Source organism: Zonotrichia leucophrys, chromosome 19 (assembly GCF_028769735.1).
Source record: "Zonotrichia leucophrys gambelii isolate GWCS_2022_RI chromosome 19, RI_Zleu_2.0, whole genome shotgun sequence".
Taxonomy (NCBI): domain Eukaryota; kingdom Metazoa; phylum Chordata; class Aves; order Passeriformes; family Passerellidae; genus Zonotrichia; species Zonotrichia leucophrys.
In genome coordinates this window covers 10,797,922-10,825,268 of record NC_088188.1, presented here as the reverse complement: position 1 = coordinate 10,825,268, position 27,347 = coordinate 10,797,922, and the positions used below count along the sequence as shown (strand labels likewise).

The window sequence follows — 27,347 nt, the reverse complement described above, 5'->3', positions numbered from 1 at the left end:
TTTATTTTCCTAGTTTAAAGTTCATAAAAAAGTGAATTGGTTTTTAGTGTTTAAAAGTATGAGAAAGAAAAAACTTTGAAAGTGAGTGTATTTTAAGTTACTTGACTTACTGGCTTTTTGTTGTAACACCTCAAGACAGCAAGTGAAAATAAACTGTTTGTGCCAGTTTAACTTCACTGGCAGAAATGTTTGTGTCATTGCTGTAACAGTAATGCATTAAACCTCTGTGTGTCCCTGCCATGATGTTCCCTTTAGATCCTTCAGAGCATTGCCAACCACGTGCTGTTCACGAAGGAGGAGCACATGCGGCCTTTCAATGACTTTGTGAAGAGCAATTTTGAGGCGGCGCGCAGGTACGGCAGCAGCTGGGGGCAGCAGCCGGGCCGTGCTGTGTGCAGGGAGGGCTGGGCTGGCCCTGCAGGACAGCCCTGACGCGTGCTCCTGGCTGCCCATTGCAGGTTCTTCCTGGACATCGCGTCCGACTGCCCGGCCAGCGACACCGTCAACCACAGCCTGTCGTTCATCAGCGACGGCAACGTGCTGGCCCTGCACCGCCTGCTCTGGAACAACCAGGAGAAAATCGGCCAGTACCTGTCCAGCAACAGGTGAGCCTGCGGCCCTGCGTGGGTGTGTGCTCAGGGAGAGCCGGCACAGCCCTGGAGTGCCTTGTGTGGGAAGGAACCGTAAGGCTGGTCCCAGCCATGGGCAGGGACACCTTCCACCATCCCAGCGTGCTCCAAGCCCTGTCCAGCCTGCCCTGGGACACTTCCAGGGATGGGGCAGCCACAGCTTCTCTGGCAGCCTGTGCCGGGGCCTCCCCACCCTCACAGGGAAGGATTTCTTCCTAATATCCAATCTAAATCTCCCCACCTTCAGCTGAAAGCTGTTAAAAGTTGGAAATACTCCCTTCTGTTGCTTCTGTTATTACTGAGAAGAATATCAGTAATCATTGAAGATTTCTCATAATTACTTTAAAAAAGAAAATCCAGCTTGTTCCAGTTGAGGAAGGATAGTGGGAGTTGCTGAGTAAAGGAGGAGTTTCCTGACAGAGAACATGTTGTTTGTAGGGACCACAAGGCTGTTGGACGACGACCTTTTGACAAGATGGCAACGCTTCTTGCCTACCTGGGGCCTCCTGAGCACAAACCTGTGGCAGATACACATTGGTCCAGCTTAAATCTCACTAGTTCCAAGTTTGAAGAGTTTATGACAAGGTAATGAGATTATTGTGGTGGGGCCACACAATGTAGGTTTCTAGACTCTTTATCATGTGAGGATATATCAGTAGTTCTTAAGACTCTCTGCAATCAAGACTGTTTTAAAGGAGAATTTAAAAAGCTGAGTCTACACAAACCTTTTAGGTTTCTGAGTAGATTTTAATTTAAAAAACTAAACCGAGTATGAGAAATGGTGGTAATATATGTGATTTAAGGAAGACTCAAGATTGTGTAAACTTAATACTTTTGTTCAGAGATGGAAGTAAAGAGGGTTTGGGATTTTTAAAATTTGTTTGAAAGGCAGTTGTGAAAGTTGATGTCAATGTATTGCTTTTTAGGCATCAGGTACATGAGAAAGAGGAGTTCAAAGCACTGAAAACATTAAATATTTTCTACCAAGCTGGGACATCCAAAGTTGGCAATCCTGTTTTCTACTACATCGCTCGGCGGTAAGAAACCTTTCACCTTCCCAGTTTGAAATGAACGTGTCACTCAGAGGTGTCAAGTGTATGTAAGAGACACCAGCTTGGTAACAAACAAGAGTCTGAAAATAGCTTATTTGTTAATATTTGCTGACGGTATTTTTGAGTTGTTTCCTAAAGCAAGATTGTCATTTCAAAGTAATTACACTCATGAGAGGAGTCGTTCCTGGAGGTGTTGAGGGAAGGGAGATCCCTGTGCTCACCCCAGGTGTGGTCAGAGGCAGCTGAGGGTTGGCTGAGCTGCTGAAGCTGCTCCCTGTGCTGAGGTGCTGCTGCTGGGGCTGTGCTCCAGCCCTGGGGAGGCTGCTTTGGCCTGGGGGGCCGTGGCAGCGCTGCCAGGGCTGGGGTTTCTCCACTTTGGGCACTTTGGGGTGCTGGCACAGCCCCTGGGCTGTTCGTGGTCTGGTCATTGCAGTCATTTTGTGCCTCTGGGAGCAGAGCCCTGCCTGGGGCTGCTGGGGTTGCTCTGTGGTTTGTGCAGTGGCTCTGGGGGGCACTTGCAGTGTTGGCATGAGAGGATCTCATCAGTGGTGGTTCTTTGGATGGAGTGAAAGAACACAAGATGAGGAGCATCATTTTTTTAAGCAAGATCCCTAATGTTTAATCCCCTTACATGCACAGAGTTAGAATCAAAGGCAGTCTTTTGAATCCTCTTTAAAAAACTCTGTTCGCTTGCCACATTTTCCTTCTCCATTTTGTTCCATTAGACACAGTCTTATTTCATGTCAAGTAAAACAAAATGCCTGCATTGTTATCCTGCCTTGTTCAGACAAGAAATTAGGCATACAAATGCAGAGAGTAGTGATAACCCATCTTAAAAAGTGACTGTGCCTGGCAGTGATCCGAGGCATCCTTATGTATTCTGTGCAGACCTGACATGCAGTGTTTCCTTGTTTGCAGAGCAAGAAATGGTTATTTCATCTGCAGAGAAAGAGTTTCTGGAAGTAAATCAAAACAAAAGTTTGCACCACATGTTTGCTAGGCCTAGCTCATCTCCCTGTTCTTTAAAAGCAGAAAGATTAATTTGTCCAAAGATGCCTCACTGGGCAAAACTGTCATGGTCCAGTCAGCCAAGCATTCCTGCCTTCAGAGAGGGTGGGCAGGAGCAGATTTCTGAACATTTTATCCAGGTATGGGATATTCCTGAAAATATGGTTGGGCTGCAACATGGGCCTTGCTGCTAGGTGAGTTATTACCTGTGTCTTCAGCAGCTGCACAGTTCAGGAATCCTGGCAGGGCTGCCTGTCAAAGCAGCAGGAAGGGCTTTGCTCTGGGACGATGCTCTGGCATCATCTCTTCTCACTGGGATGTGGCTAAGTGGAGCTTATTTGGGGTGTTTGTCTTCTGGTTCTGAGACAGGTGGTGTGTTTGTTTTCAAGGTGTGAAATGTGGAAGAATTGTTTAGATGGAGCTGCCAGGCTATTTGAGGGCTTGTAGCAGGCTGGGGTTTTTTGGGGTTGTTTTTTTTCCCCTTTTTTTTCTTTTTTTTTTTTTTTTTGTAGTTGAAGATCTTGTTGCTAAGGCATTGTTGAGTCATTTTACTGATATATCTGGATCAGTTTATGTCCTCCTTGTGCTGTGAAATTTAATTCCTTCTGTCATCTATCTTCACATTTTGTTTCCTGGGCAACAACCCAGCTTGTGGAGCCAGTGCTCTTCTGTTTTTAATCCCTATCCAGTTACAAAAATGATCCATAAATCAATGAATATTGATCCTGAACTACTGCCATTAGGTTTTAAGGCTGGTCCCAAACTAATTAATAGGAATAAAAGCTCTGAGTTATTGCTGCAGACCGCAGCATTCCCCACAGCAATTTTACCCTTTCCGGACCGAGTACCCAGCTATTAGGGGTGTGCCAGGGCTTTTCTGGGTATTTTGAATATTGCCCTGAAACACTGAATGGTTGTTTTGGATAGCAATTTCAGCGGGAATAGGTTATTCTGTGTTTCTGGAGGTCTGAGTGCACAGGGTGTTTACAAACCAGGCCCCCAGCTCAGCTCAGAGTGGCTGCGCAGTTGCCCAGCAACAAGTGCTCGACTCCCACACTGCTGCCTCCTCCCTGTGCCTTATCGACTCATTCGTATTCCAGAAAAATACCAGGCAGCCTCCATTCCAGTCTGCCTTGCTGAAAGCAGTCTGAGCAGGGTTTGGGAGGGAGCAGAGCCCTGGAGCGCCGTGCTCCAGCTCACTCCGCACCCAGCTGTGGGTCTGCATCCAGCTCCCCAGTCCTGCCTGTGCTTTTGGGAAACCCCAGAGCCCCATTTCCCCTTCCAGGCTTTTCTTAGCCTGCTGAGCAGTCTGAAGGCTGAATAGCATGTCCTTCAGGGTGGGGGCTTGCAGTTTGCCCCAGATAACCTCTGGAAAGCAGTGTTTCCTGTTGCTGGTCATCACGTTGTCTCATTATGGGTGAAACATTCTCAGAGCCTTAAAGTCAATTCCCTGTAGGTTTTTTAATGCAATAGAATTTAGCATCCTGTACTGATTCTGCAGCAAAGACACGTGCAGTATTTCCTGTAATTTCCTCAAATCAAGCAGTTTAGCCACAGCACCTCATTTTGTAATGAGTCCTGCCTTGCAAGCCCAGCTGCTCCCACTGTGTGGGATGAGGCCAGAGAACGATGCAGTTCTGGGAATTGCTGAGTTCTGAGCTTGGGATATAGGTTGGTGCTGTGCTACAGTCAGTCAACACTTAGCAAACCCAGGGACTGTCCAGGGACTGTGGCAGCAGGGACTTCTTCAGTGTTTCTAAGTTCTAAAGAGTAGGAAGGGGAAGGATAGTCACAGTGTTGTGTCATCAGCTTATTGCTAAACAATATTAGAGATACATCAGTATCTAAATAGTGCAATTTAATATAACCATAATTTCCCCCCATAAGACTGCTTCAAACAGGTTTGTATAATACAATGCTATCTATTTATTCGTTTTACTCTGCTTATTAGAAAAGAAGCACAGTCACTAGTTCAGTTCAATACAAACATAACTTTATTTTTACTTAAATGCCAATGAAATAACTGTACAAATCCATTGTGTAACATTTACTGTTAGAAATTAAAACACGTATCCGGTTATAGAAATACTGTTCACAATTGGAAAGTTGTCATTTCTCTGATACCAGTAGTTGTAAATGATCTACAGCCCCCATTGACACCTTAGGAGAAACAGGTAGAGGACTCCAGTCTTGGTTGTGAGGTTTTCTGGGTTTTGCAGCACCTTCATGCTACAATAACTGGAAAATAAATGGCCTGGAATGAATGGAAAACATTGTATAACATCTGTAATATTAAGTGGATAATACTTTTTCAATTAACTTGTTCTTCAGTTTTCATTTCATGCTGTTTGCAAAACTTCATCTGTAGTATATCAGGTACCTTTGCCATAATTTAAATAGTTTTCCTAGAGTGGACAGAACCATGCGTGCAGCTATTTCTACTGGCTGGCGGAGCAGATGTCGAGGAGAAGAGCATCCATGCTCGCCCTTAGAAAGCAGGGATTTGGGCATGTTCAGTGCCATGGCCTGCATTCCTTCTCTTTGGAGTCACAAGAGTCAGGAGTGTTTCAGTGATAGCTCACCAGCTAACTGCTTCATTGATTTGTTACATGACTTGTGTTAGAAATCAGCTGATGTTTCATTTTACTGATAGTAGTTTGCTACGTTTTGTCTGATTTGTGGTATTCTTTTAAGCAGAACATATTAACATTTCAGGATGTCACTTGACATAAAGTCAAGGAGTTCCAGGTCATTAATTTGGGTAGATAACTCCTTGGTGTTTGACAGTGTCATGGCATTGAACATCTGGCATTTTTCGCTACTTTTATCTCTTTTTTTTCTTCTTTTTTTTCTTTTTTAATATGGAGAGAGCAATAACTTGCCTGAGGTCTCTAAGTCAAGCCAGAGCAGAAGGATACTGGCCCCTACCACTGTCCCATGCTGAAGTTGGACCATGTTGCCATCTCGGTTTACACCCTCTTAGCAGACATCATGGCATTGTCATATTTAATTCCTAAATTCAAAACTGTTGTTCTTCATATTTAAAATGCTCTAATACATATGAAGCAAACGTAGATATACATGCTAGCGATTTTGCTCAGGAATAACTTCTGATTAGTGAAACAGTTCGGTTTAGTTCCTTTATTTTTTCCCTTTCTTTTGCATGTCATCATAACTTACAAAGAATCTGTGCTGCTATATTACAGGAATTGCTCACTGGCAAGTCAAGCAAGACAATGCAGATATGATACAGGCCTTCTGTTTTTTTCCAGTTGTTCAATGACAAAATCATACGTAAAATCAGTACCTAAAATTCTGATGTGTTTATTCTGTGCAAGTAAAATGAAAAATTTAAATACAAAATAAGCACATTTTTAAAAACAAAATAATAGATTAGTTGTACTCAATTAAGACATATGAAAATAAGTAGCAGCTTAGTATCAAGACATTAGTGTGCGCGTCTTTAAGAACTGTTACTTTCTTTAGATCAGAGTCGGGACTTTGAATTTCTTTCATTCATTGTTTCAGCTGGATGTGTTAACTCCAGCTGTCATCACAGGAATAACCCCAGTAATTCCCACGGGGTGCAAGCCCTTAGTCCATAGCCAGGGCCAGGGCGTGCAGCAGTGCCAGGCAGAGCAGCCCCGTCGGCCAGCGGCTGGCGCGGGAGGGCACGGCTGGCGTGGCCTCCTCCTTCCTTAAGGTAGCGGTTGTGCTTTGAGGCATCTTGGAGTAGTTTGTTGGCATTCCACTGGTGATGCTTAAAGTCATGGGAGTGGTGGAGGATCCCGTGGCCGGGGCCAGGCTGGCGTTGCCCTCGGTGGAGTCCTGCACGAGGATTGTGCGGGTGGCCGCGGCCTCCTGCGGGCCGTCGGGGGAGTCCGTGCCGGGGAACAGGGCCGGGGGGCTTTGGCTCCCCAAGGGAGGGCCTTCCTTGGCTTTCAGTTGTTTGTGTGTTTTGGTCACTTTGGTGGGCTCGGGCGCCGCGGCAGAGGCCTCCCTGTCAGCTGCCTTGGTGCCTTTGATCATGGGGCTGGAGTCCAGGGCCGTGGGCCGGCCCGGGGCTGGCCCGGTGCTCGCCCAGGGCTGCTCAGCACAGGGGGCCCCCAGCACACGGGCGGCTGTGCCCTGCACCCACTGCAGCACGTAAGGGATGGTTTGGTTATCGCTGCACGACCAGGGGTTGTTGTACAGAGTTATTACCTGCAGCTGGGAGAGCTGGTCAAAGGCTTTGTCAGGAATGTATGAGAACTTGTTGTTGTGCAGGTAGAGGCTTGTGAGGTGTTGCAGTCTCACCAGTGTTCCTGGGAGTATCTGGGACAAGAAGTTATTGGATAGATCCACTGTCTCTATGTTGTAGGGCATATTGGTTGGAACTGTCCAAAGTTTGTTGCTGCTGAGATTGAGAAACTTGAGACTGCTCAGTGTGTTGTTGATCAGGACAGCTCTTTCCACCATATTCCTGGAAATATCGAGCACTCTAAGATTCCACTGGTAAGCTGTATCAAGTTTCTGAAGAACTTTAATGTTGTTGTTTGTGGCATATAATTCCCATAAGGACTTGGGCAGATGAGCAGGAACATTCTTGAGCCAATTATTTGAAATATCAAGGGTCCTCAGATTGGTGAACCTCGTTAGCTGATGATCGAGATCTACAAACTGGTTAAAGGACAGGTTTAAATATGTAAGGTTGTCTTGAAGTCCCTGGGGCAGTACAGTTAAGTTTCTGCCTGAACAGTCCACATTCCTGTCGTTTCCTGAGCACTTACAGCTAGAAGGACAGATACCCAAACCAGCGGGTATGAAAATCAGAAGGACCAGCAGACAGGTAGATGTTTTCAATATCTGGTATTCCATTGTTGCCTGGAAATAAATATACCAAAATGACACCCTTTAAATCCATGTAATACATTTTATCTCCGTATAAGGGTTGTCTTGGCAATGGCCACTTGCAGGAGAAATTAAGTAAAAATATCAATAACCCCCTTTGTGGCACGGTCCTTTTTAGAATTGTTCAAGAGAGACTTCACAAAGCATCCCTTCAGCCTGTCATGTTGTCTGGCAGAATGAGACTTGTTTTTTTCATCTCCCTTTCCCCCTCCAGCTCAAATGAGGGCTTTCTTCCGAAAACGCAAGTCTCTTCCAAACGTTATACAATGTCTGCTTCTTGTTTTTAGTGATTTCAAGCCTATATTATGTTTGGAATAATGTGTTCATTTATAGAGGATGAAAAAATGGCTGTCAACTGGATCTTCACAAATCTCTGCAGTAATGTAGCAGTCCCCCCCATCCAGGCATGCTGTTTGCTTAAGTAAATTGCTTAAAATACATCGTAGGAATTTAGCTTGAACCCCAAATTCCAGTGTTCATGCTAACATGCACTGTAGCATTTTTTCCTCCTTACAACGTTAATTACGATCTCAAAGCTGGAAACACATGTTTAGAACCCGAGTTACCGTTAGTAAGAAATCTCAGACACTGCAGCAAATTTCTGGTGCAAGCATCTGTCATCAGCTCCTAATTCCATTCCCGTTTCCTTCTCTGATTTGGTAGTAGGATTTTGTGAGTAAAATCAAAAAGCACAAACTTACCGTGGTGTCCTGCAGTATCAGCACATCGTTTCTGTGATGGATTGGAGCTTAGAGGTCGCCTTGTTCTGGAGAGCAGCTCCAGAGGCTGCCGGGGGCTGTGCTTGTCTCAGCTGCATCGTACGGCTGCGCCCGGCTCCGCAACCACCTGATCCTGTGGGCACTGCAGAGCCGGCCCCGAGCCCTGCCAGGGACCTGCTGGGGCAGGGAGTGCCCGGCTGCCCCCAGCCCTGGCAGGGAGTGCCCGGCTGCCCCCAGCCCTGCAGGGAGTGCCCGGCTCCCCCGAGCCCTGGCAGGGAGTGCCCGGCTCCCCCCAGCCCTGGCAGGGACCTGCTGGGGCAGGGAGTGCCCGGCTCCCCCAGCCCTGGCAGGGAGGGACCTGCTGGGGCAGGGAGTGCCCGGCTGCCCCAGCCTGCGCAGGGAGGCCTGCTGGGCGCAGGGAGTGCCCAGCTCCCCCAGCCCTGCAGGAGGGCCCGCTGGGGCAGGGAGTGCCCGGCTGCCCCCAGCCCTGGCAGGGAGTGCCCGGCTCCCCCCAGCCCTGGCAGGAGTGCCCAGCTGCCCCCAGCCCTGGCAGGGAGTGCCCGGCTGCCCCCAGCCCTGGCAGGAGTGCCCGGCTCCCCCGAGCCCTGCAGGGAGTGCCCGGCTGCCCCCAGCCCTGGCAGGAGTGCCCGGCTCCCCCCAGCCCTGCAGGGACCTGCCGGGGCAGGCAGTGCCAGCAGGAGCTCCCCAGCCCTGCTGTGCTGCTGCTGCTCCCTCCCAGCCAGGGCTGCCCGCACACTGGGCTCCCCCCGCAGGCTCAGGCTGCCACCCCGCTGCACGTTTCTGTTTGAAATCGCAGGTTAGCTTGGCTTCTTTTTGCCCTCTGTTAACCTCTCCTCCTGTAATAGAGGTTAATGTGAATTTAGGCTTTCTAGCTTAAGCTTTTCTAAGCTATGCTGCCAGAATGTATTGTCATAATTTTAAAATACTGTTTTCTGCTCCTCAGATCAGGCAATTGCTGCGTTGTCAGGTATATTATAGCTCAGCTCGTAGGATTTTACAGATTTCCACAGGAAATCTTGATCTGATTTTCTCAAAGCAATATGAGAGTGAGAGTGTTTATAATGTTTTGTTTATAGTGCTGTTAATTTTAACAGGATGTCATGTGAACGAGCCTTGCAAAAGTCTTTGTATAATTGTAATGCTATTCTTTAGGCATACCCAATCATACAGCTTATGTAAACAGTAAAGAAAATCGAAAATATATTTTCCTATGGCCATTGTATACACAGCAGCCTGGAATTGCATTTGGATAATGTACTACTCTTTAGTAGTGATAGTTTGAAAATTCTGAAGTTTATTGTGTGCAAGTCTTAGTTCTGTGCTCCATCCATAAACCTATTCCCTCCTCAAGCAAGCTGCAAACTCTACCATTTTGCAGAGCTCTCATGGGAAGCTAGCTTCAGCATCTAGCAGCTTCTTTATATGTATTCAATACTGGTAAAAAACAAATCTGCTTCTGATACCAGGCTGCTGCTGCCCAGCCAAGGCTGCTGTGGGGGAGATGAGCTGTGCTGGTACTCAGGGCCCAGAGAGGGAACACCAGGAGCTCCAAGGAGTGTAGCATCCATGAACCACTGAATGAGTTTGTATTAGTGACTGAGTGCATGCTGTATCTAAGCAAATATTTAGGTGAGCTTTAAGTGACCAAAACGTCTTTGACTGAGAAAGCTTTATTGAAGTGTCCTGGAAGTGATTGCATTCACTTGCACAGGCCAGGGGAGCAAACCCAGGTGGAAAGCCGAGTCCCTGTGATGCTGGGCTGTCTGTGACATCTCCACGTGTGTGTTACCTGTGTCTGGCTGTGCTGGCACACACAGCTGTGTACTCTGCTTTCTGGAATCTCTGGTTGCCGGTGATGACTGGGCACAATTTGTTTTGTAGTCAGAAATTTGCTTCAGGCAGAAGCAGGTTGTTCTCTCTTGTGAAAGCCGAAGTTGGGAAACACCAGGGAAATGTGAAGGAAATGCTGGGGCCTCACCATTCTTGCCTGTGTCAACTTCTCCTTTTTTACTTTATTGAAGATTACTCGGTTTAAGATAGATATAAAGTATTGTGGAAATGAATTTGGCAGTCTACAAAGGGTGTTCAGGCTGGGGCAGTGTTTCGTGGATCTCCTGCATCAGTGGCTCAGGTGGTGAGGGCTGTGGTTCCTCTGCTTCCGAGTGCAGTGCCGAGTGCGTGCTGGGCTCTGAGCTGGGCTCCTCAGCGGGGTCCCTGAGCCAGTCGGGGGGGGGTGGCAGGTCGGAGCCCTCGGGGGGAGGGTCTGGGGGAGGGCAGCACTCAGCGGCACTGTTGGCTGGCTCCTGCTCTGGGGCAGGGGCAGGGGCAGGGCTGGCTCCGGAGCAGCCCGCGGCCGGCGGAGGCGGCTGCCCGTTCCCAGCACTGCTGCTGTGCTGGGGTGGGTTCTCTGAGACACTCGGGTCCTCCTGCAAGTTTGTGCCTTGTTTCGGTCTCCAAGGCAGCATAAATAGGACAGAAGAGCGCTTGGTGCCGGGCTCAGAGTCCATGCAGAGGTCCGAGGTGTCCCCATCGGCGAAGGGGGAGCGGCCTGCCCAGTGGGACTGGGCCTGAGGAGGCCTCAGGCAGAATTTCCATAGGAGAATCACCGTAATTGCCAGCGCCATCCCAATCAGAATGCTGCCGAGGATCAGCGCTGCCACCCAGCTGCCGTCCCCAGCCTCCTCCTGCCCTGGGAAGGCCTGGGGCTCCGTGGCAGCCTGCTGGAGGCTGGGCACAGTGGCTTGCAGGTGGTGCAGGAGGAGGCTGTGGGCCCTGCGGCTCGTGTGGCTCTCAGTCCTGGCAGCGTGCTGAGGTGCTGCTGCAGGCAGGGAGCTCCAGATCTCCCCACAGAGCACAGCCAGCATCACCTGCTGTCTGGCCATTTCCCTCCAGCCTCTTTACAAGGGTCCTCTGCTGTTGCAGGGAAGAAGTAGAACATGGTAACTTATACACTGAATATCTGCACTTTACTGCCACCAGACATTCTGTGTTAATACCATCAGGCTGAAAATAACAGTCTCCCCAATATTTCACATTTCAAGCCTGTTCCCATCTGCATGATCAGTGGGTTTGGCACTGACTTTACAAATAACAGCAGATTTTCAGCATTATGGATCATATTAATAAAGTGGCTTGTTTGAAGGTAATGGCTTATTATCATCTTGTTTCACCTTATCAGAAAAAGGCATTGACAGAGCAGTCCTCACAAGGTTTCAAAATAACATTTAACTATCATGTAATTGTTTATGGACCTGGAACAAACTCTGCAGCACTGACAGACAGGACTGTCAGAAGTGAAGCAGTGACTTGTTGTGATATAAGCTGAGACAGAAGTAAAAGGCTTTTTACAGTTCTCTTAAACTTTTATTTCCTGTTCTCATATTTGTTCAGCATAGCAAAATATTTAAAAGTTTTCCAAGTACTTATGCTGTAATGACACAGCATTCTAATGGTAAAGTATTTTATAAATAAATTCCTGCGTGCAGATTGTGCAAATGTTGAGTTGTTGGCATGAAACAGACTTTTTTTTCCCTGTACTGATTAGAGTTCAGCTCTCTAAATGTCTTCATATGAAATAAATTATATAAAAATTCATCCCCTACACAGCTCTTTTCCTTCTAAAGTCACTTTCATGCAATTTGAGCTAATTCATTAGTTACTATAGTGCTAGTCCTGTGAAGCTATTTCTGGGAAATTAATATGCATGAGTCTTTATGGGTTTACAAATACACAAAATTAAATTTTAAATGCAGCAGTGTAAACACACATGAGCAGTAAGTTAATGACTAGAGAACGTCCTGATGTAAACTCTGACAGATTTGTAATGGGTTAAAATGATTCTGTTCAGTTTTTATCCTGCTCCCCTCTTCTCAGAATAGGCTCAGTACTTGAATGTGATCCTTACCTGCACATTTATCTTCTCTGAAGCAGGCAGCGTCTGCCTGTGTTGTTTGGAGGCTCGGGAGGGCTGTGTGTGCTCGGAGTCAGGCAGGGGAAAATGGCTCTTTTCATGCAGAACCTTGTGCAAGAGGGAGGAAGTTGCCAACCCGGCAGGAAGCGTCTGCGCCAGCAGCTCGGGGCTCCTATCTCACATCAGATCCTGTGTCCCCTGTCCCACGGGCAAACTTCTGATCTGCCCGCCCTGGCTTCTGCAGAAAGGTGTTTGTGGCTCCTGCCACATCAGGCACCTCTGTCTATTGATGTGGAAATTCTCAAATACCTGTTTGCTTGTCTTTGTAGAAAATAGTTACGGTTTCTTCTGTGGGAATCAAAAACTCTGCGAGTTTGGGCTGGATTGGAGTGGCTGATGTAATTCAGTGGTGGGTTTGCTGTGCTCTCAGGGTTATTAGTGGGAAACCACCGCTGGGTTCCTTGGTGAGTCATGGAAAGCTCTGTGGTCATGGGATGCTGGCTGCTTGCACATCCTCCCTTGTGTGGCTGCAATGAGAGGCAGAGGGCAAAATCTGATTTCACCCTCAGCCTGTCCCTACTTGCTTGGTTGTTTTTCTGTGTGGACAGGGTTGTGACCAGCTGCCCTCGCTGGTGGAGGGCTGTGCTCGGAGCAGCTGCTTCCCCTGTCTGTCCCTGTCCATACCCTGGAGTGTAACCCAAGCTGCTCTCTTGGGTCTCTGTGAGCATTTTTGCCTGGAAAGGCTGCGTGGCGGAAAGAAACCCACTCCAAATATGTCTCATGGCACTTTGCAATTGTGTTCTGCCATAGCTACTGACAGATTCCTCTGCAGCCCTTCCTGTTGTGCCTCTCTGACTGCACTGCCCCTCTCTCTGACACTCTGCCTGCTCCTGCAGCACACACACATCCTGATCCCATCCTCACACTAACCCGGTGTTTCTCGTCTGGTTTCTTTGTCTCCTCCCCATTCTCTCCAGCCCCCACAGCTGATTCCCAGTTCTAGGCTAAGCATGCAGACTCCTTCCAGCTTTGTTTTCCTCACCACACAGCCCACCTTTGAGCCTGGCAGTTGAATTTTTTGAGCTCTGTCTCTGTCCTGGCTGCCACAGTGCCGTGGTCCTGCTGCTGCTCTATCTGCCCTGCCAGCCAAGCTAATGGGTGATCCAGTGGAACTGGGGTGGGGGATTCAGTCATCCTGGTCCTCTCAAACTCGTCCAGCCATCTTATGTGTCACAGCTGTTGGTTGCAGCTGCACAGGATGTTTGGAGCTTTGGCCCTGTGCAGCCTCAGCACTTGTAACCGCAGTGCAACAGAGCTTCTTCAGCCCGAGGGGCAGCCTGTGGAAAGCTTCTCACGTTTCCTTAAAAGAGCAAAGCTCTGCTGCAGGACAGCAGCCACAGGCACCTCCCTGGCACTGTGGCAAGGTCAGCTCTCTGAGAATAAAGAAACTAAAAGTTGTTGTGGTTGAAAGGAATTCCTGACATGTTCTGTTTGGTGTCAGGAGAAAGTAGAGTGTGTTTCCATGATGCAGGAAATCACAGCGAGTCATCAGAGACCTTTCCTGAGCCAGCCAATGTTACAGCAATAAAACACTCCAAGATGCCTGGTCATAGTTTTTTCTAACATCTGACTTAGAGAAATAGTATCATGCAAGCAATTAAAAAACTCATACTACAAGTTTATTGAAGATAACAAATTGAACAAGTTCTCATATTCTAGCAAATACTACAAACTTTATTTATTCATAGTCAGTGTGGAAACACAATAATTATGGTTCCAATCAGTCTGCTTCAAAAGTAACTAAGCTGGTTTAAGAAGTTCTTGATGGAAAATCCAAAAGGGCATTTTGAGAGGGACTAGATCCTGGGTTAGTGGTTGAATCAGAGTTGTGACTAATGTATGGTTTCCTTTGAAAAGCAACTCGGTTATGCCTGTGCAGCATCTTAGTGTTCAGAGTGTTGATCAGACTGACAGTCTGTTCCTTGTTCCCCTCTGTGCTCTTGGAGCATGGGCAGATTCTGTCCTTTAGGTTTATCCTGTTCAGCTCCTGTCACCCTGACTTCTGGTCAAAGGAGTAAAACCAGTCCTGACACTACTTACAGAAAGCTATTTAACACAGTGTTGCTGCCTTCTGGATCCACACATGGCTGCAGCATTCCCACTGGCATAAATGGAAAACCTCTAAAATCTGGATTTAGCTTTCCAGATTTTTTGCTGTTACTTGAAATACAAGATTTTGCCTTACATTAATGGTGTAACAAAGGCAAAAGATGGATTTTTACCTGAGTGTGAATTAAATCTCAACTACAAAATTGGTTAAGATGGGTTTGTGTGACTGGGATGGTTCTTTGCTTTCTTGTTCATTATCTGCTGCTTTGGTGAGTTTCTCAGTAGTTTCATCTTCAGTTTTCCTTTGGTTCACAGCATCCCTCCCTGATACCAGCTCCTGCATTATCAGCTCAGTTCCACTTGTCTCCTTGGGCATCCTCTGCCACGTTCCTGCTGCTGTGGGCCACAGGCTGTTGGTGGCCAGGAGGTCCCCATTGCTCCTGGGCCTGCGTTTGCCCTGCTGGGCTCTTTTGAGATAGGAGATTTTGTTGGCTGCTATGACTGTGGACAGAAACAGGGAGATGCAGATGAGCACAAGAACTGCAATGATAATGAAGCAAATCAGTATGAGAGACTTGTTGTCTTCACAGGTTTCTTTGGTCATTGGGCTCTTGGGTTTGCTGCTTTTCTCTGATCCTCCTGTGGTGGAAACTGCACTTGGGGCAGGGGAAGTCAAATTTTGAGTCATTGTGGAGGAGAAGGAGGGCAGGGTACTTCGTGTTTTGGCTCGGGAAGGTGTTGGATTTTGGGCCATTGTGGAGGACGAGGATGGCAGGGTACTTTGCATTTCAGAAGGAGTTGTTTGGCTGCTGAAATTGAGGCTCAGAGGAGAATTTGTGCTTGCTTCTGTCCTGTTCTGACTCTCACTGAGGTTTTGGCTGATGGGACTCCAGGTTTCTTCTCGGAGGTGAGGGTAGCCTGTGTGGTTTGCACTCGTTTGCAGCCACAGGGAGAAGATGATCATGACAGGAAAGGCCAGGCCTGGGTTACTGCCTCTCGTTGTCTGCATCTTCCTGTTGAGTCCCCTGCAAAAATACAATTTGGGGTGCTAGTTTAGCAGGTGCTGCTTCTTAGAGATTTGGATTGGACTTCTCAGGGAATAGCAGGATTCTTGGTGAAAAATACATGGCCTCATTTTGGGGGATGTAGGAGGGCAAGTTCAGGTGCCCAGATTGTGAAAGAATAGATTGTCTCAAACTTCTGACAGTTTGAGGTTACAGAAAACTTACAAAGATCAAAAAAGAACATGGAGAGAAAAAGAGAAGTGTTTCCTGCTGGGGGCTCCGTGATGTCAGGGCAGACTCGGGGAGTTCCTTCTCTCTGAAGCTGCCCACGTTACCCCGGTCATCACTTCTGCTTTACACAAAGGCCCTGTGGAGGTTACACATCCCTGGCTGCTTCTCACTCCCTGAGCTCCCCTGGGCCAGGCAGGGGAACCCTGCAGGGAACAGATGGGCAGGGAAAAACCTGAACCCAAAATGTTCCTGTAAGTGACAGCAATAACTTAATGTGAACTGTGTGTAGTTCCTAGCACAGCTGTTTAAAATGCCCGGGAAAATCTTTGTTCTCTTGTTTTTCTGCTTTTTTGTACAAAAAGCTCTTCATCACAAATGTACTTCTTGTATTTTTCTCCCAAACATTCTGCAGATTGTGACATTTTCTGTAAAACGCCACCGATAAGCATGCAAATGAGAGTAACCATTCATATGTTCTGTTTCACATTTGTGTGGCATTCAAATCTGTACCTGAACTTTTCTGGCGGGTAGGAATGTGAGAGTGGGGTTGGTCTGATACGAAGATAATATTAATTATCTCAGATTAGCAGTGACAAATCAGCCAAGCAGTGACCCAGGCAGTGGGCAAGGCTGTGTCCCACCAGAGGCTTTCTTCTGGCTCTGGTACCAGACCAAAGCGTTTCCCGTGAGTGTTACACACTCTGTGTAGTGCAAATTGAAATGCTACAGGGAGTGACCAAAAGTAACATTGTTAATTTTATGGTTGTTCTTGAAAAAATGTGGTTGTTGCCTGTAAAGGTAACAAAGTGTATTTGTGTGTGGGTAAATATGAAACATCAGAGAAGTGATGTTCCTGTGTGTGAGCAGGTGAAGGGAAGGCAGGGATACACCTGGTGTGTAAGGGGATCTCTCCTTGCACAACAAGCAAGCAACAAAAGATCTGTCTGTAACTTTGCAGTTCACCCATAACATAAAATTGTTCTCCATCCTGAGATTAATCCTGTTTGTTCCGTTTGAACTGGAAACCATCTTGGTCATAAGCGACCGCTCAGGTAGGATTTTGTGCGTGTGTGGTGGTGACCTGGGTGATTCCTTGTAGCATACTTTGGCAAGGAGAAGGAAAGCAAACCCAGCAAAGCTTGGGGTTTGTAACTTTCCAGCTGTTTGGAGCAGGACAGGCAGGGCCAGCCCAGTGTTCCTGTCCCTGCCCAGGGTGCAGCTCCAGCTCTGCCCCAGCACACTGAGCCCAGTGTTCATTGTGGGCTCCCACTCCAGATGTGCTTTTCTTACAAATCAGCGGGCTCGGCTGTGAGGGGCTGCTCTTGAAACCACAAGAGCAAAGGAACTGATCTTTAAAGAGCTGGTTTTCTTTTTAGTTCAACCCTTTGTGTCTGGGTATTGACAGGGTCTCAGTACCCAGCGAGATCTGCACTGCAAGGACAACAGAGCCAAGTAGTGACTGTCACTGTCAATTCCTCAGTCTGACTGTGAATAACCTTTAACGTGATGAAAAATTCAGTATATCAGCTTCCCTGATTCAGTTGGAGATACTGTGTCTACAGTTTGTTGCTATTTTTTAATTACTCAAATTTCTGTAAAAATACCTTTTCATGTATTTTTCTACAAAATGTAAGAAACTCTGAAGTACAACTTAAAATAGGAGAAGGAAAATGTGTACTTACCTTGCCAAGATGCAGTCGACAGAACATGGATGTTTCAGATATTTAGTCCTTTGGCAATAAGATTTCTTTGTGCATAGATTTGCTCCTGGGATGCAGGCAGCCATCAGTGTACAGCAGGGAGATTTGGGCAGTGCTGATGTTTTTAGGCAAACCTGTAACTGCAATGACATGTGGCTCTAAGTGGGGAACTAAAACCCACAGCTATGACACACTTCCTTTGGTAACAGCTCTACCATGACATGTTGGGGAAAAACACCACTTGCCCAACTTAGCTCTCAGAGCCACCGGAGGTAACATGGGGGTGGAAATCTCTTGTGCAGATGAGTTTTCTGTGTTCTGTCTCCTGACTTGTCCTGCACTCAGGTGCTATCAAGAGAAGTGTCCCAAAAGCCTTAAAGCTACACCTGTGCTCAGAGCATTTATCAGCTCTTCTGTAGCCTGTCGTTTGCCTTGGAAGAGTTGAGTTAATGACAGCTCAGAACAGTGACAGGTATTTAAAAAACTTTAAAATTTCACAAGCTGCTGATGAAGTCATTTTTAATTAATTCTTACTAGAATTCAGTCTGCTGTGTGAACCCTGGAGATGTCGTTTAGGCAAATGCATTGCCCAGGCTCAAAATTCAGAGAACTTTTAAGTGAGAAAAAATATTCTCAATTATGTGAATGTTGTTGAAAAGAGGTATTGTTTTAGGCAAGTCCTCTGTCCTCCTCAGAGGACTGACCATTCTTAGAAACACCCCCAAGCATTGGAGTGCTGCAGGATAGAGTAACTGGAGTGGCTCCGGACCCTCTGAAAAAGTTGGGGTGTGGATGTTGGATGATTAAGACTCCTGAGACAAATATATTTTTCCACATACAAGTATAGATATGATTTGAATGTCTAAGGCTGTTACAAAGTTAGAGGTTGTGGGGCACTTGAGGATGAAGCTGGGTTGGATCCAGGCCCCCTCATCGCGGGCACTAAAGGTGCCCAGAGCTGAGGCCGCTGTGCTGTCCCTGCTGTGGCCCAGGGCTGTTGGCAGGACTGGCACCGGGGTCACTCTGCCTCAGGGCAGGACTGGGGCGCTCCTGGTGTGCCTGGGCACCCAGGGTTTGTGCTCTGGGCCTCAGGCATGACCCAGCCGTGTCTGTCCTGTCTTGCAGGTTCAAGACTGGTCAGATCAACGGGGATTTGCTGATCTACCACGTGCTGCTGACCCTGAAGCCATACTATGCAAAGCCATATGAAATTGTGGTGGACCTCACACATGCTGGCCCCAGTAATCGCTTTAAAACAGACTTTCTTTCTAAATGGTTTGTAGTTTTTCCAGGCTTTGCTTATGAAAATGTTGCAGCAGTTTTTATTTATAACTGTAACTCTTGGGTCAGAGAATACACCAAATACCATGAAAGGCTCTTGACAGGTTTGAAAGGGAGCAAAAGGCTTGTTTTCATAGACTCTCCAGGGAAGCTGGCAGAGCACATCGAACACGACCAGCAGAAACTCCCAGCAGCTACCTTGGCTTTGGAGGAGGACTTGAAAGTGTTTCACAATGCTCTCAAACTGGCTCATAAAGACACCAAAGTTTCTATTAAAGTAAGTGCTTTTAATGCTTTTCCTAGTGATCAGTTATATTTGTTTAGGGATTGGAATATGATTTTACTATCTCTTAATTCTCCTCCCTTGTCTTGAGGAGAAATCACAGCTTTCTAGTACACCCCATTAGGAAGCACAAAATTTCATACATTCATCTTTGCTAAAAGTAGGAGTGTGAGTGTTTTGTCTGTGTGATTACCCAGAGGTGCTGCAGCAGTTTTCTGTTGTGTCCCCAAGGTTGGCTCGACCGCGGTGCAGGTGACGTCGGCGGAGCGCACGCGGGTGCTGGGCCAGACCGTGTTCCTCAACGACATCTACTACGCCTCTGAGATCGAGGAGATCTGCCTGGTGGATGAGAACCAGTTCACCCTGACCATTGCCAACCAGGGCACCCCGCTGACCTTCATGCACCAGGAGTGCGAGGCCATCGTCAGGTCCATCATCCACATCCGCACGCGCTGGGAGCTGTCGCAGCCCGACTCCATCCCCCAGCACACCAAGATCCGCCCCAAGGACGTGCCCGGGACGCTGCTCAACATCGCCCTGCTCAACCTGGGCAGCTCCGACCCCAGCCTGCGGTAACAGCTCTGCTCTGCTGCTCCTCTGCTCCTCAGGGGCTCCTCGGGCTGCTCCACTGCTGGAGAGCCCCTTGAGCAAAGCCACAGCTCCGTACAATGCAGGTCTCAGTAAATAAAGATTGAGTTCCTGTGAGTGAAGAAGGGCACACACTGTCAGAGGAAGTGAAGGCGTGAAGGAAACTTAATTTCTCTTTATGAGAAGCAGTAGTTCTGCTTTGCACTCTGTGTTTATTGGTACATACCATTTCCATGGTGTTGAGCTTCGTATTTAAGAGCATGGGAGCTGTACCCCTTAGAGCAGCTTGTGATTTGTGTCAGAACAGGCTCCCCCAGGCTTGGTGCTGAGCAGGGGCACCCCTGGGCTTTGGGCAGGCTCTCTCCCAGCAGCTTAGGTACACCTGGAGAGATTTAGAATTTCCTGGAACTCCATGGTGTTCTGGGAAACCCAATACAAAGCCCTTCAAACATACTCTGTAACCTTATCAGCAATTGTTCAGAGCAAGTGGAGGAGTCATTTCTTCTATTTCTCCAAGGAAGTTCTTTTTTGCTCCAAATTGTAGCCTGTCCAGGGGAAAACGTTTGGGAATTTAAATGTAATTTCTACTATAGCAGCATTGAATTGATTTTTGAAATGTCAGTACTGTGATGTATAATATGTATATGTTCAGAAGTACAGGAAAGCTCTTACAAATCACATTGTTTGCTTTGTTACAGGTCTGCTGCCTATAATCTTCTATGTGCCTTAACCTGTACCTTTAATTTAAAGATTGAGGGCCAGTTACTGGAAACTTCAGGTCTGTGTATTCCTGCCAACAACACACTATTTATTGTATCTATCAGTAAGACTCTTGCAGCAAATGAGCCACACCTCACCTTGGAGTTCTTGGAGGAGTGTATTTCAGGATTCAGCAAATCCAGTAAGTAACTCCAGTGTGGTTAGTGCCAACCATGAATTTGAAAAGATACTAATCTCTAAAAGGATTTTAGATCTTGTTTAGTCAACTGAGCTTCCTCCCTGGCTCTGTTGCTCTCTCCTTTCGCCATGCCTCTTTGAAGGCTCTCTGTTGGCCCAGTGTTCTTTGCTCAGCTGGGACAGTAATTGTTTCAGGCACTAAAACTGAAGGAGGAGTTATTTATGAGGGGGGCAGTGCTGGCCATGTGTGATGAGCATTTTATTGCAGGCATTGAGCTGAAGCACCTGTGCCTGGAGTACATGACCCCCTGGCTGTCCAACCTGGTGCGCTTCTGCAAGCACAACGACGACGCCAAGCGCCAGCGCGTCACCGCCATCCTGGACAAGCTCATCACCATGACCATCAACGAGAAGCAGATGTACCCTTCCATTCAGGCCAAGATATGGGGCAGCCTGGGACAGGTACTGCTTCTGCATCCTCTGTAAACAAACACTGCACATCAGGTTTCTTCTTCCTGGTCAGCATTTTATAAAGAGTTAAAGTGGAAAATGAAACAAAATAGTGCTAAATTTAGTTTCTAGTTCTGAATCACTAGTAGTGAAACCTAGTGGAATTCAGCTTTATGCTTCTAAAATTTACATGGGGCTTTTTGCCAGAAGGGTAACGAGTCCCTAACATGGATGGTTCAGTTTGTGACAGTTGTGCATCTTCAGCTGAAGAAATGAATTACTGCTGTTCAAAGGGTCGTTCACGGTGCAAAAGTCAAGTTAATCTGACTCTTTTTCTCTGTCAGATAACAGATCTCCTGGATGTAGTATTGGACAGTTTCATCAAAACCAGTGCCACGGGGGGCTTGGGCTCCATCAAAGCTGAGGTGATGGCAGACACAGCTGTAGCACTGGCTTCTGGCAATGTCAAACTGGTGTCAAGCAAAGTGAGTTCTGTCTTTGCCTTCATTTCCTTTTAGAGAATTTCTAGTTATTTACTAATGTGACACTGAGATGCTTTCTGATAACTCAGGACAGGCAACAATGCAGAAGCCATGATAAAATAGATTCCAAGCAGTAGAGCATTGATGGTTTTTATTGAAATTCTGAGCTGTGCTCCCTGTTTGGGTAGAACAGAATGGTTGCTCTCTTTTCAGGTGATTGGGAGGATGTGTAAAATCATTGACAAGACCTGTCTGTCCCCCACGCCCACGCTGGAGCAGCACCTGATGTGGGATGACATTGCCATTCTGGCTCGGTACATGCTCATGCTCTCCTTCAACAACTCCCTGGACGTGGCTGCACATCTGCCCTACCTCTTCCACGTGGTGACTCTGCTGGTGGCCACGGGGCCCCTTTCCCTCAGAGCTTCCACTCACGGGCTCGTCATCAACATCATTCACTCCCTTTGCACTTGTTCACAGCTCCACTTCAGTGGTGAGCTTTTTTGGATTTTCAATGAAGCTGATTGCTCCTTAATTTGTTTAACAAATATTTGAGTTGTCTTTCTCTGCAAACTATTCTGAGAGTTTGAAAAAAGTGGGTTGTAGTTCAGCATGAATACAAATCAGAATGAGGATATGATCAACAAGAAATGAGTATGGAATTAAAAGATATCCTACTCAGAGCAGGTGCATAATGTAAATTGTTTGTATAATGGGTTTTAGAAAAAGAGAAGAAAGTACCAGTGATTTTCTGGTAAGGCAAAGGAGAAAATGCATCTGTGCTAAAACTGGCTCATGTACATCTTGTGAAGGGTTGCATAACATGGTAACAAAAATACCAATTACATAAGGGAATTGTGAATTTACAGTATTAAAACAAGTATTTTATCTACTGCTGTATTTTAGCAGTCCTAAAATAATTGATATTGGCAATTTGGCACTTCTTAGCCCAGAAGCACAATGTGAAACCAGGCTGAATTTTGTGCAGAAGAAAAATTCAAAGTTTATGTGATCTTGTCTGTTTTTTTATAGTCTCTCATTCTGTCTGTAGGTATCAGCAGGGAGCGTGGGTGTGCACACACACACACAGAGGTGTCTGTGTGTCTGTGCTCTCATGCACGGGGTGCTGAGCCTCCTGCTCACACAGTGGGTTTGAAGTACACTGAAATCAACTGAAAGGTCAGAACTGTACAGATAGTCAGTGCCAGAGCAGGGCCATCATTTTCTTCTGCTTTAAGTGTATTTCTTCATGTGAGTGCCAGAGCCAAAAGCAGAGTCTGCTGCAGTTTGAACTTCCAGTTCTGTCAGTATTTCAGAGCAGGAACACTCTGGGTTTCCATTTTCTGAATCGCTGTGAGGAGAACAGATAGAGCCACATCTTTACACAAGTTGCTCTGTAGAGTCTCTAGAATCCAGTCCTCGTGGCTGGTCTCAGCAGTCAGGGCAGGAGAACAGAGCTGCTGTGCCTGACCCGGGGCAGTGGCCAAGGGAGTGCTGCTGGAATGGGCACAGGGACCTTGGCTGTGTCCCTGTCGGGAAATGTGCATTTGAATGTCCCTGGAGTCAATATAAAATGTGCAACTTTGTTCTACAGAGGAGACCAAGCAAGTTTTAAGGCTGAGCTTGACTGAGTTCTCCCTGCCCAAGTTTTATTTGCTGTTTGGGATCAGCAAAGTGAAGTCGGCGGCGGTGATCGCGTTCCGCTCCAGCTACCGCGACCGCTCCTTCTCGCCCGGCTCCTACGAGCGAGAGACCTTCGCCCTCACCTCGCTGGAGACGGTCACCGAGGCCCTGCTGGAGATCATGGAGGTGTGTGGGGACAGGGGGTGAGCCCTGAGGGACAGGGCCTGACCCCTGAGGGACAGGGACAGGGCCTGGGCCTGCTGGAGATGATGGAGGTGTGTGGGGACAGGGGGAGCCCTGAGGGACAGGGCCTGCAGGAGATCATGGAGGTGTGTGGGGACAGGGGGAGCCCTGAGGGACAGGGCCTGATCCCTGAGGGACAGGGACAGGGCCTGGGCCTGCTGGAGATGATGGAGGTGTGTGGGGACAGGGGGAGCCCTGAGGGACAGGGCCTGCAGGAGATCATGGAGGTGTGTGGGGACGGAGGGAGCCCTGAGGGACAGGGCCTGACCCCTGAGGGACACGGCCTGCTGGAGATCATGGAGGTGTGTGGGGACAGGGGGAGCCCTGAGGGACAGGGCCTGACCCCTGAGGGACAGGGCCTGCTGGAGATCATGGAGGTGTGTGGGGACAGGGGGAGCCCTGAGGGACAGGGGGAGCCCTGAGGGACAGGGGGGAGCCCTGAGGGACAGGGCCTGACCCCTGAGGGACAGGGCCTGCTGGAGATCATGGAGGTGTGTGGGGACAGGGGGAGCCCTGAGGGACAGGCAGCAGGGGCAGGGGATGTGCCTCCTCCCTGCTGAAGGTTAACAGCTGATTTCTGAGAGCCAAACCTCTGCACATTCCCAGTTGTACAAATACATTTTCTCCACGTTACATCTATTCAAACAATCTAATTCTCTTTAGGCTTGTATGAGGGATATTCCAACATGCAAGTGGCTGGACCAGTGGACTGAACTAGCTCAAAAGTAAGTCAGATTGCAAACCCTGAGCCCTCCGTGCCTGTGCAGTACACCCAGAGTTCTCATCTTTTTGTTATGTATATTTTGTTGTATGTGTGTTGTTTAATGCAATGTGCTCTGTTTCTTCACAGGTTTGCATTCCAGTACAACCCCTCCCTGCAGCCAAGAGCACTGGTTGTCTTTGGCTGTATAAGTAAACGAGTGTCTCATGGACAAATAAAACAAATAATCCGAATTCTCAGCAAGGTATATGGGTCTGTCTCTTTTCCTTTGTGACTCATAAAGTAGCTATTTTTAGCTTTATTTTCCCATCAAATATAGAATCTGGCATAATTTTAAGATAAATGTTTTTTCTAGCATATTCTTGTGTAGAACTGATTGGAAATACACTTTCTGTAGGTCAAGCTTCTGAATTTAAATGGATTTGGTGGCTTCTGAATTTAAATTGAATGAGTTCCATCACTGCTGTGATTTCTAGAGTATCGATAGGTCTCAGTATTGAGTTTAAAACTCCCGACACAGGTAGATCCAGCAGTCGGTATTTGAATAAATGAGAAATTTTCTGTTGAGGCATTTATCAGCATGCACATGATGCATAGCTTCCTTTTGCTTAAAGGAAGTGAATGACCTCATGTGTGGTAGGTAAATATAGTAAAGAGCTGATTTATATCAGAAAACTTTGAAGCAGGTGCCTGGCCTGACAATGATGTTCCATCATTCTAAAGCAGGTTGTGTTCCACAGCAGGTTAAAAATGTACTAAATATGTGTCCTTTAAGCATTTCATTAGAGTTTTATAGACACAAACTTTAATTGAATCGTGTCTAAATGATAAAAGAGCTTTTCTACAGCTCTTACAACCCCCTGCAGCCCGACTGTTAGGGTACATTGTGCAGTCATACATTTATTTCTGCTGTCTAAATCTCCATTTGGAAAACTTCTTGAGAGTTGGTTTAAAATGAACTCAGGCTTTGTAAGTAATTGAGAAAAACAGTTATTGTGGAGATCTTTGATCTTCTTTTTACAAAGCAAAATGTAATTATGGTTGTATTTTTAATTACTCTCTTTTTTCAAACAGGGACTTGAGAGCTGTTTAAAAGGCCCTGATAATTATAATAGCCAAGTTCTAATAGAAGCCACAGTTATAGCCCTCACCAAGCTGCAGCCTCTTCTTAACAAGGTAAATCACCGCCCTTTTGAATAAACAGAGAATGTATTTTGTTAATTGTGATTATGGGTGTGATCTCAGAAATACAAGTTAAATGGTGGGGTTTCTGAAGTTCCCACTTCACTGTGATTCATGCGTGGAAGGAGCACATATGGGAAGTGTGGCAGATTGTGGGACCAGTGCAAAGGCTTGAGAAATGCTGGGAATGTTCTGTTCTGTTCTGTTCTGTTCCCGGAGCGGGGCCCTGGCAGTTGGGCAGAGGCTGTGCCCAGGCTGTGCCCGTTCCTCCCACAGGCTCCCGTGCAGCTTGAGCTGGGAGTGCTGCTGCCCTGCCCGCCACGTGTGGGGGCTGCTCCTGCAGCCAGCCTGGGTCACTGCCAGGCTCTGCCTCAGGGCACTGGGGGCACTGCAGGGACAAGCAGCTCCTGGTGTGAGTGGAACTTGCTCTGCAAACAGCTCTGCTCAGGGCACCCGGCGTGTGCTCAGTAACTCCTGTGTGTGGCTCTGGTGTGAGGAGGAGGTGCCTGGCCAGTGCTGTGTGCAGAGCTGCCGTCCATGTTCAGATGCAGAACCAGACCCATTTCTGCTCAGGCTGGTGCACGGCAGGGTGGGTCTGACACTGAGCAAGGAAGGGATGGGGGTGAGCAGGAATGGCTTGGGAGTTGCAAACAAGGCTTGAAATTCATTTCCTTTCTACTGTTCACCTGTGAAGTGCATTAACAGGTCCATGAGAGCATCTGTTCCCTTGGAATGGGTGTGGCTGAGGACAAAACCTGCTACAAGGGGGACAAACCCTGCCCTCCATCCTGGCTGTTCCTTCACCTGCAGGAACTGGCTCTAAGGGGCAGGGGTGGCTCTTTCTCTCCCTGCAGGACTCCCCTATGCACAAGGCTCTGTTCTGGGTGGCCATGGCCGTGCTGCAGCTGGATGAGGTGAACCTGTACTCGGCAGGGACAGCCCTGCTGGAGCAGAACCTGCACACCCTGGACAGCCTGCGCGTGTTCAACGACAAGGTGAGCCCACAGCCTGCGCTCCTGCAGCCCTCAGAGCTGCAGAAAAGGGGAAAACCAGCTTTGTCCTTGTGAACTAAACCTGAATTTGCATTAGAAATTGTTACACTCGGGTCATATCCACAGATAAAGGTGTGCAGAGAAGTTGTCATTACTTGGTTGGAAACTGGAACAGAAATGTCCAGATGTGATCTGTGAGGAAGTGTTTGATATTTTCCTGTAGCCTCTGAAAGAACTGTTCTGCCACTTAAACAAAAAACACAACAAACTTGACATGTCCTGAGTAACTTCAACTAAGGTGCTTTTGTATTTTGTTTTTGTGGGTCAGAGCCCAGAAGAAGTGTTCATGGAGATCAGGAGACCGCTCGAATGGCACTGCAAACAGATGGATCATTTTGTTGGGCTAAATTTCAACTCCAACTTTAACTTTGCACTAGTGGGACATCTCCTGAAAGGTAAGAGTGCATAATGCTCTTTGTTTGAGATGGCTCTTACTTCAGGAATAAAAACAAGTCAAGAGATAAAGGGGCCACATTGGGTGATGGATTTTGAGTAACTTGGATTACAGAGTAGGTACAGAATTAAACACTCTTGGATTAAAAGACTTCACCAGTTTTACTTTATATGTCTCCTGTGAAGGTCTTTAGTGCTGCTGCTAAAAGTTCTGAACTGTCACAGAGTGCAGAGCTTCATTTGCTGCAGTCTTTTACTTCTTCCTCCAAGAATATCTCTCCCTGTTTGTCTGTGCTCAGGCTCACTGGGATTTTTAGAAGACTGATTTGTGAGATAACAGATATAATGTATGCACAGACATTTGAAATTATGCAGTTTTGAGGGAGGGGTAAAAAGAATTAGTCTTAAATGTGCCATTTCTGGTAGCACTGTGCTCTCTTACCCTTGAGATGGAATGTCTGAGAACGTGCTGGAAAATATTTATAAATGCTTTCAAAATATTAGTGCTTCATAAATATGGATTCAGAAGTTAAATACAATCTTTTGTTTCTTAGGGTACAGGCATCCTTCCCCTACCACTGTAGCAAGAACAGTGAGGATTTTGCACACACTCCTTGCTCTGGTTAACAAACACAGGAACTGTGACAAGTTCGAGGTGAACACCCAGAGCGTGGCTTACCTGGCAGGTAATGAGCCAAACCTCCTTTCCAGGCTGAGCTGACTGAAAAGGACTGGTTATTGTGGGATTCCTTCAGCTTGCTAAAATTGTACAGCACAAAGAAAACTTGTAATTGGTGGACAGGAGTGTGGTCAGGGTGGGCACACTGGGAAGGCTTTTTGGGGGCTGAGGGCTTTGCCAGCACAGCACATCCTCTACAG

At 47.2% G+C, this 27,347-nt stretch overlaps 3 protein-coding genes across 5 annotated transcripts in view; 1 reads left to right on the top strand and 2 right to left on the bottom strand.

The window, feature by feature from the left end:
• Positions 1–27,347, top strand: part of NF1 (neurofibromin 1) — a 71,140-nt gene that overhangs the window by 34,707 nt on the left and 9,086 nt on the right. For all 3 annotated transcript variants that reach the window (XM_064728953.1, XM_064728954.1, XM_064728952.1), the window contains 17 exons: positions 256–353; positions 459–605; positions 1,068–1,214; positions 1,556–1,666; positions 18,399–18,831; positions 19,069–19,409; positions 20,124–20,326; positions 20,591–20,784; positions 21,117–21,257; positions 21,468–21,747; positions 22,849–23,063; positions 23,784–23,845; positions 23,971–24,085; positions 24,916–25,017; positions 25,878–26,018; positions 26,344–26,470; positions 27,023–27,154. In XM_064728953.1, the coding sequence (XP_064585023.1) occupies positions 256–353; positions 459–605; positions 1,068–1,214; positions 1,556–1,666; positions 18,399–18,831; positions 19,069–19,409; positions 20,124–20,326; positions 20,591–20,784; positions 21,117–21,257; positions 21,468–21,747; positions 22,849–23,063; positions 23,784–23,845; positions 23,971–24,085; positions 24,916–25,017; positions 25,878–26,018; positions 26,344–26,470; positions 27,023–27,154 (2,989 nt within the window). The remainder of the gene's footprint in view (positions 1–255; positions 354–458; positions 606–1,067; positions 1,215–1,555; positions 1,667–18,398; positions 18,832–19,068; positions 19,410–20,123; positions 20,327–20,590; positions 20,785–21,116; positions 21,258–21,467; positions 21,748–22,848; positions 23,064–23,783; positions 23,846–23,970; positions 24,086–24,915; positions 25,018–25,877; positions 26,019–26,343; positions 26,471–27,022; positions 27,155–27,347) is intronic.
• On the bottom strand, positions 4,666–8,431 carry OMG (oligodendrocyte myelin glycoprotein). Its single transcript, XM_064729420.1, has 2 exons — positions 8,281–8,431; positions 4,666–7,552 (listed from the first exon to the last, which is right to left on the bottom strand). Exon 2 carries the CDS (start codon positions 7,544–7,546, stop codon positions 6,284–6,286), a length of 1,263 nt encoding a protein of 420 aa, XP_064585490.1. The 5' UTR covers positions 7,547–7,552; positions 8,281–8,431; the 3' UTR covers positions 4,666–6,283.
• Positions 14,050–17,385, bottom strand: EVI2A (ecotropic viral integration site 2A). The gene is made up of 2 exons (XM_064729411.1): positions 17,256–17,385; positions 14,050–15,363 (listed from the first exon to the last, which is right to left on the bottom strand). Exons 1-2 carry the CDS (start codon positions 17,357–17,359, stop codon positions 14,523–14,525), a joined length of 945 nt encoding a protein of 314 aa, XP_064585481.1. The 5' UTR covers positions 17,360–17,385; the 3' UTR covers positions 14,050–14,522.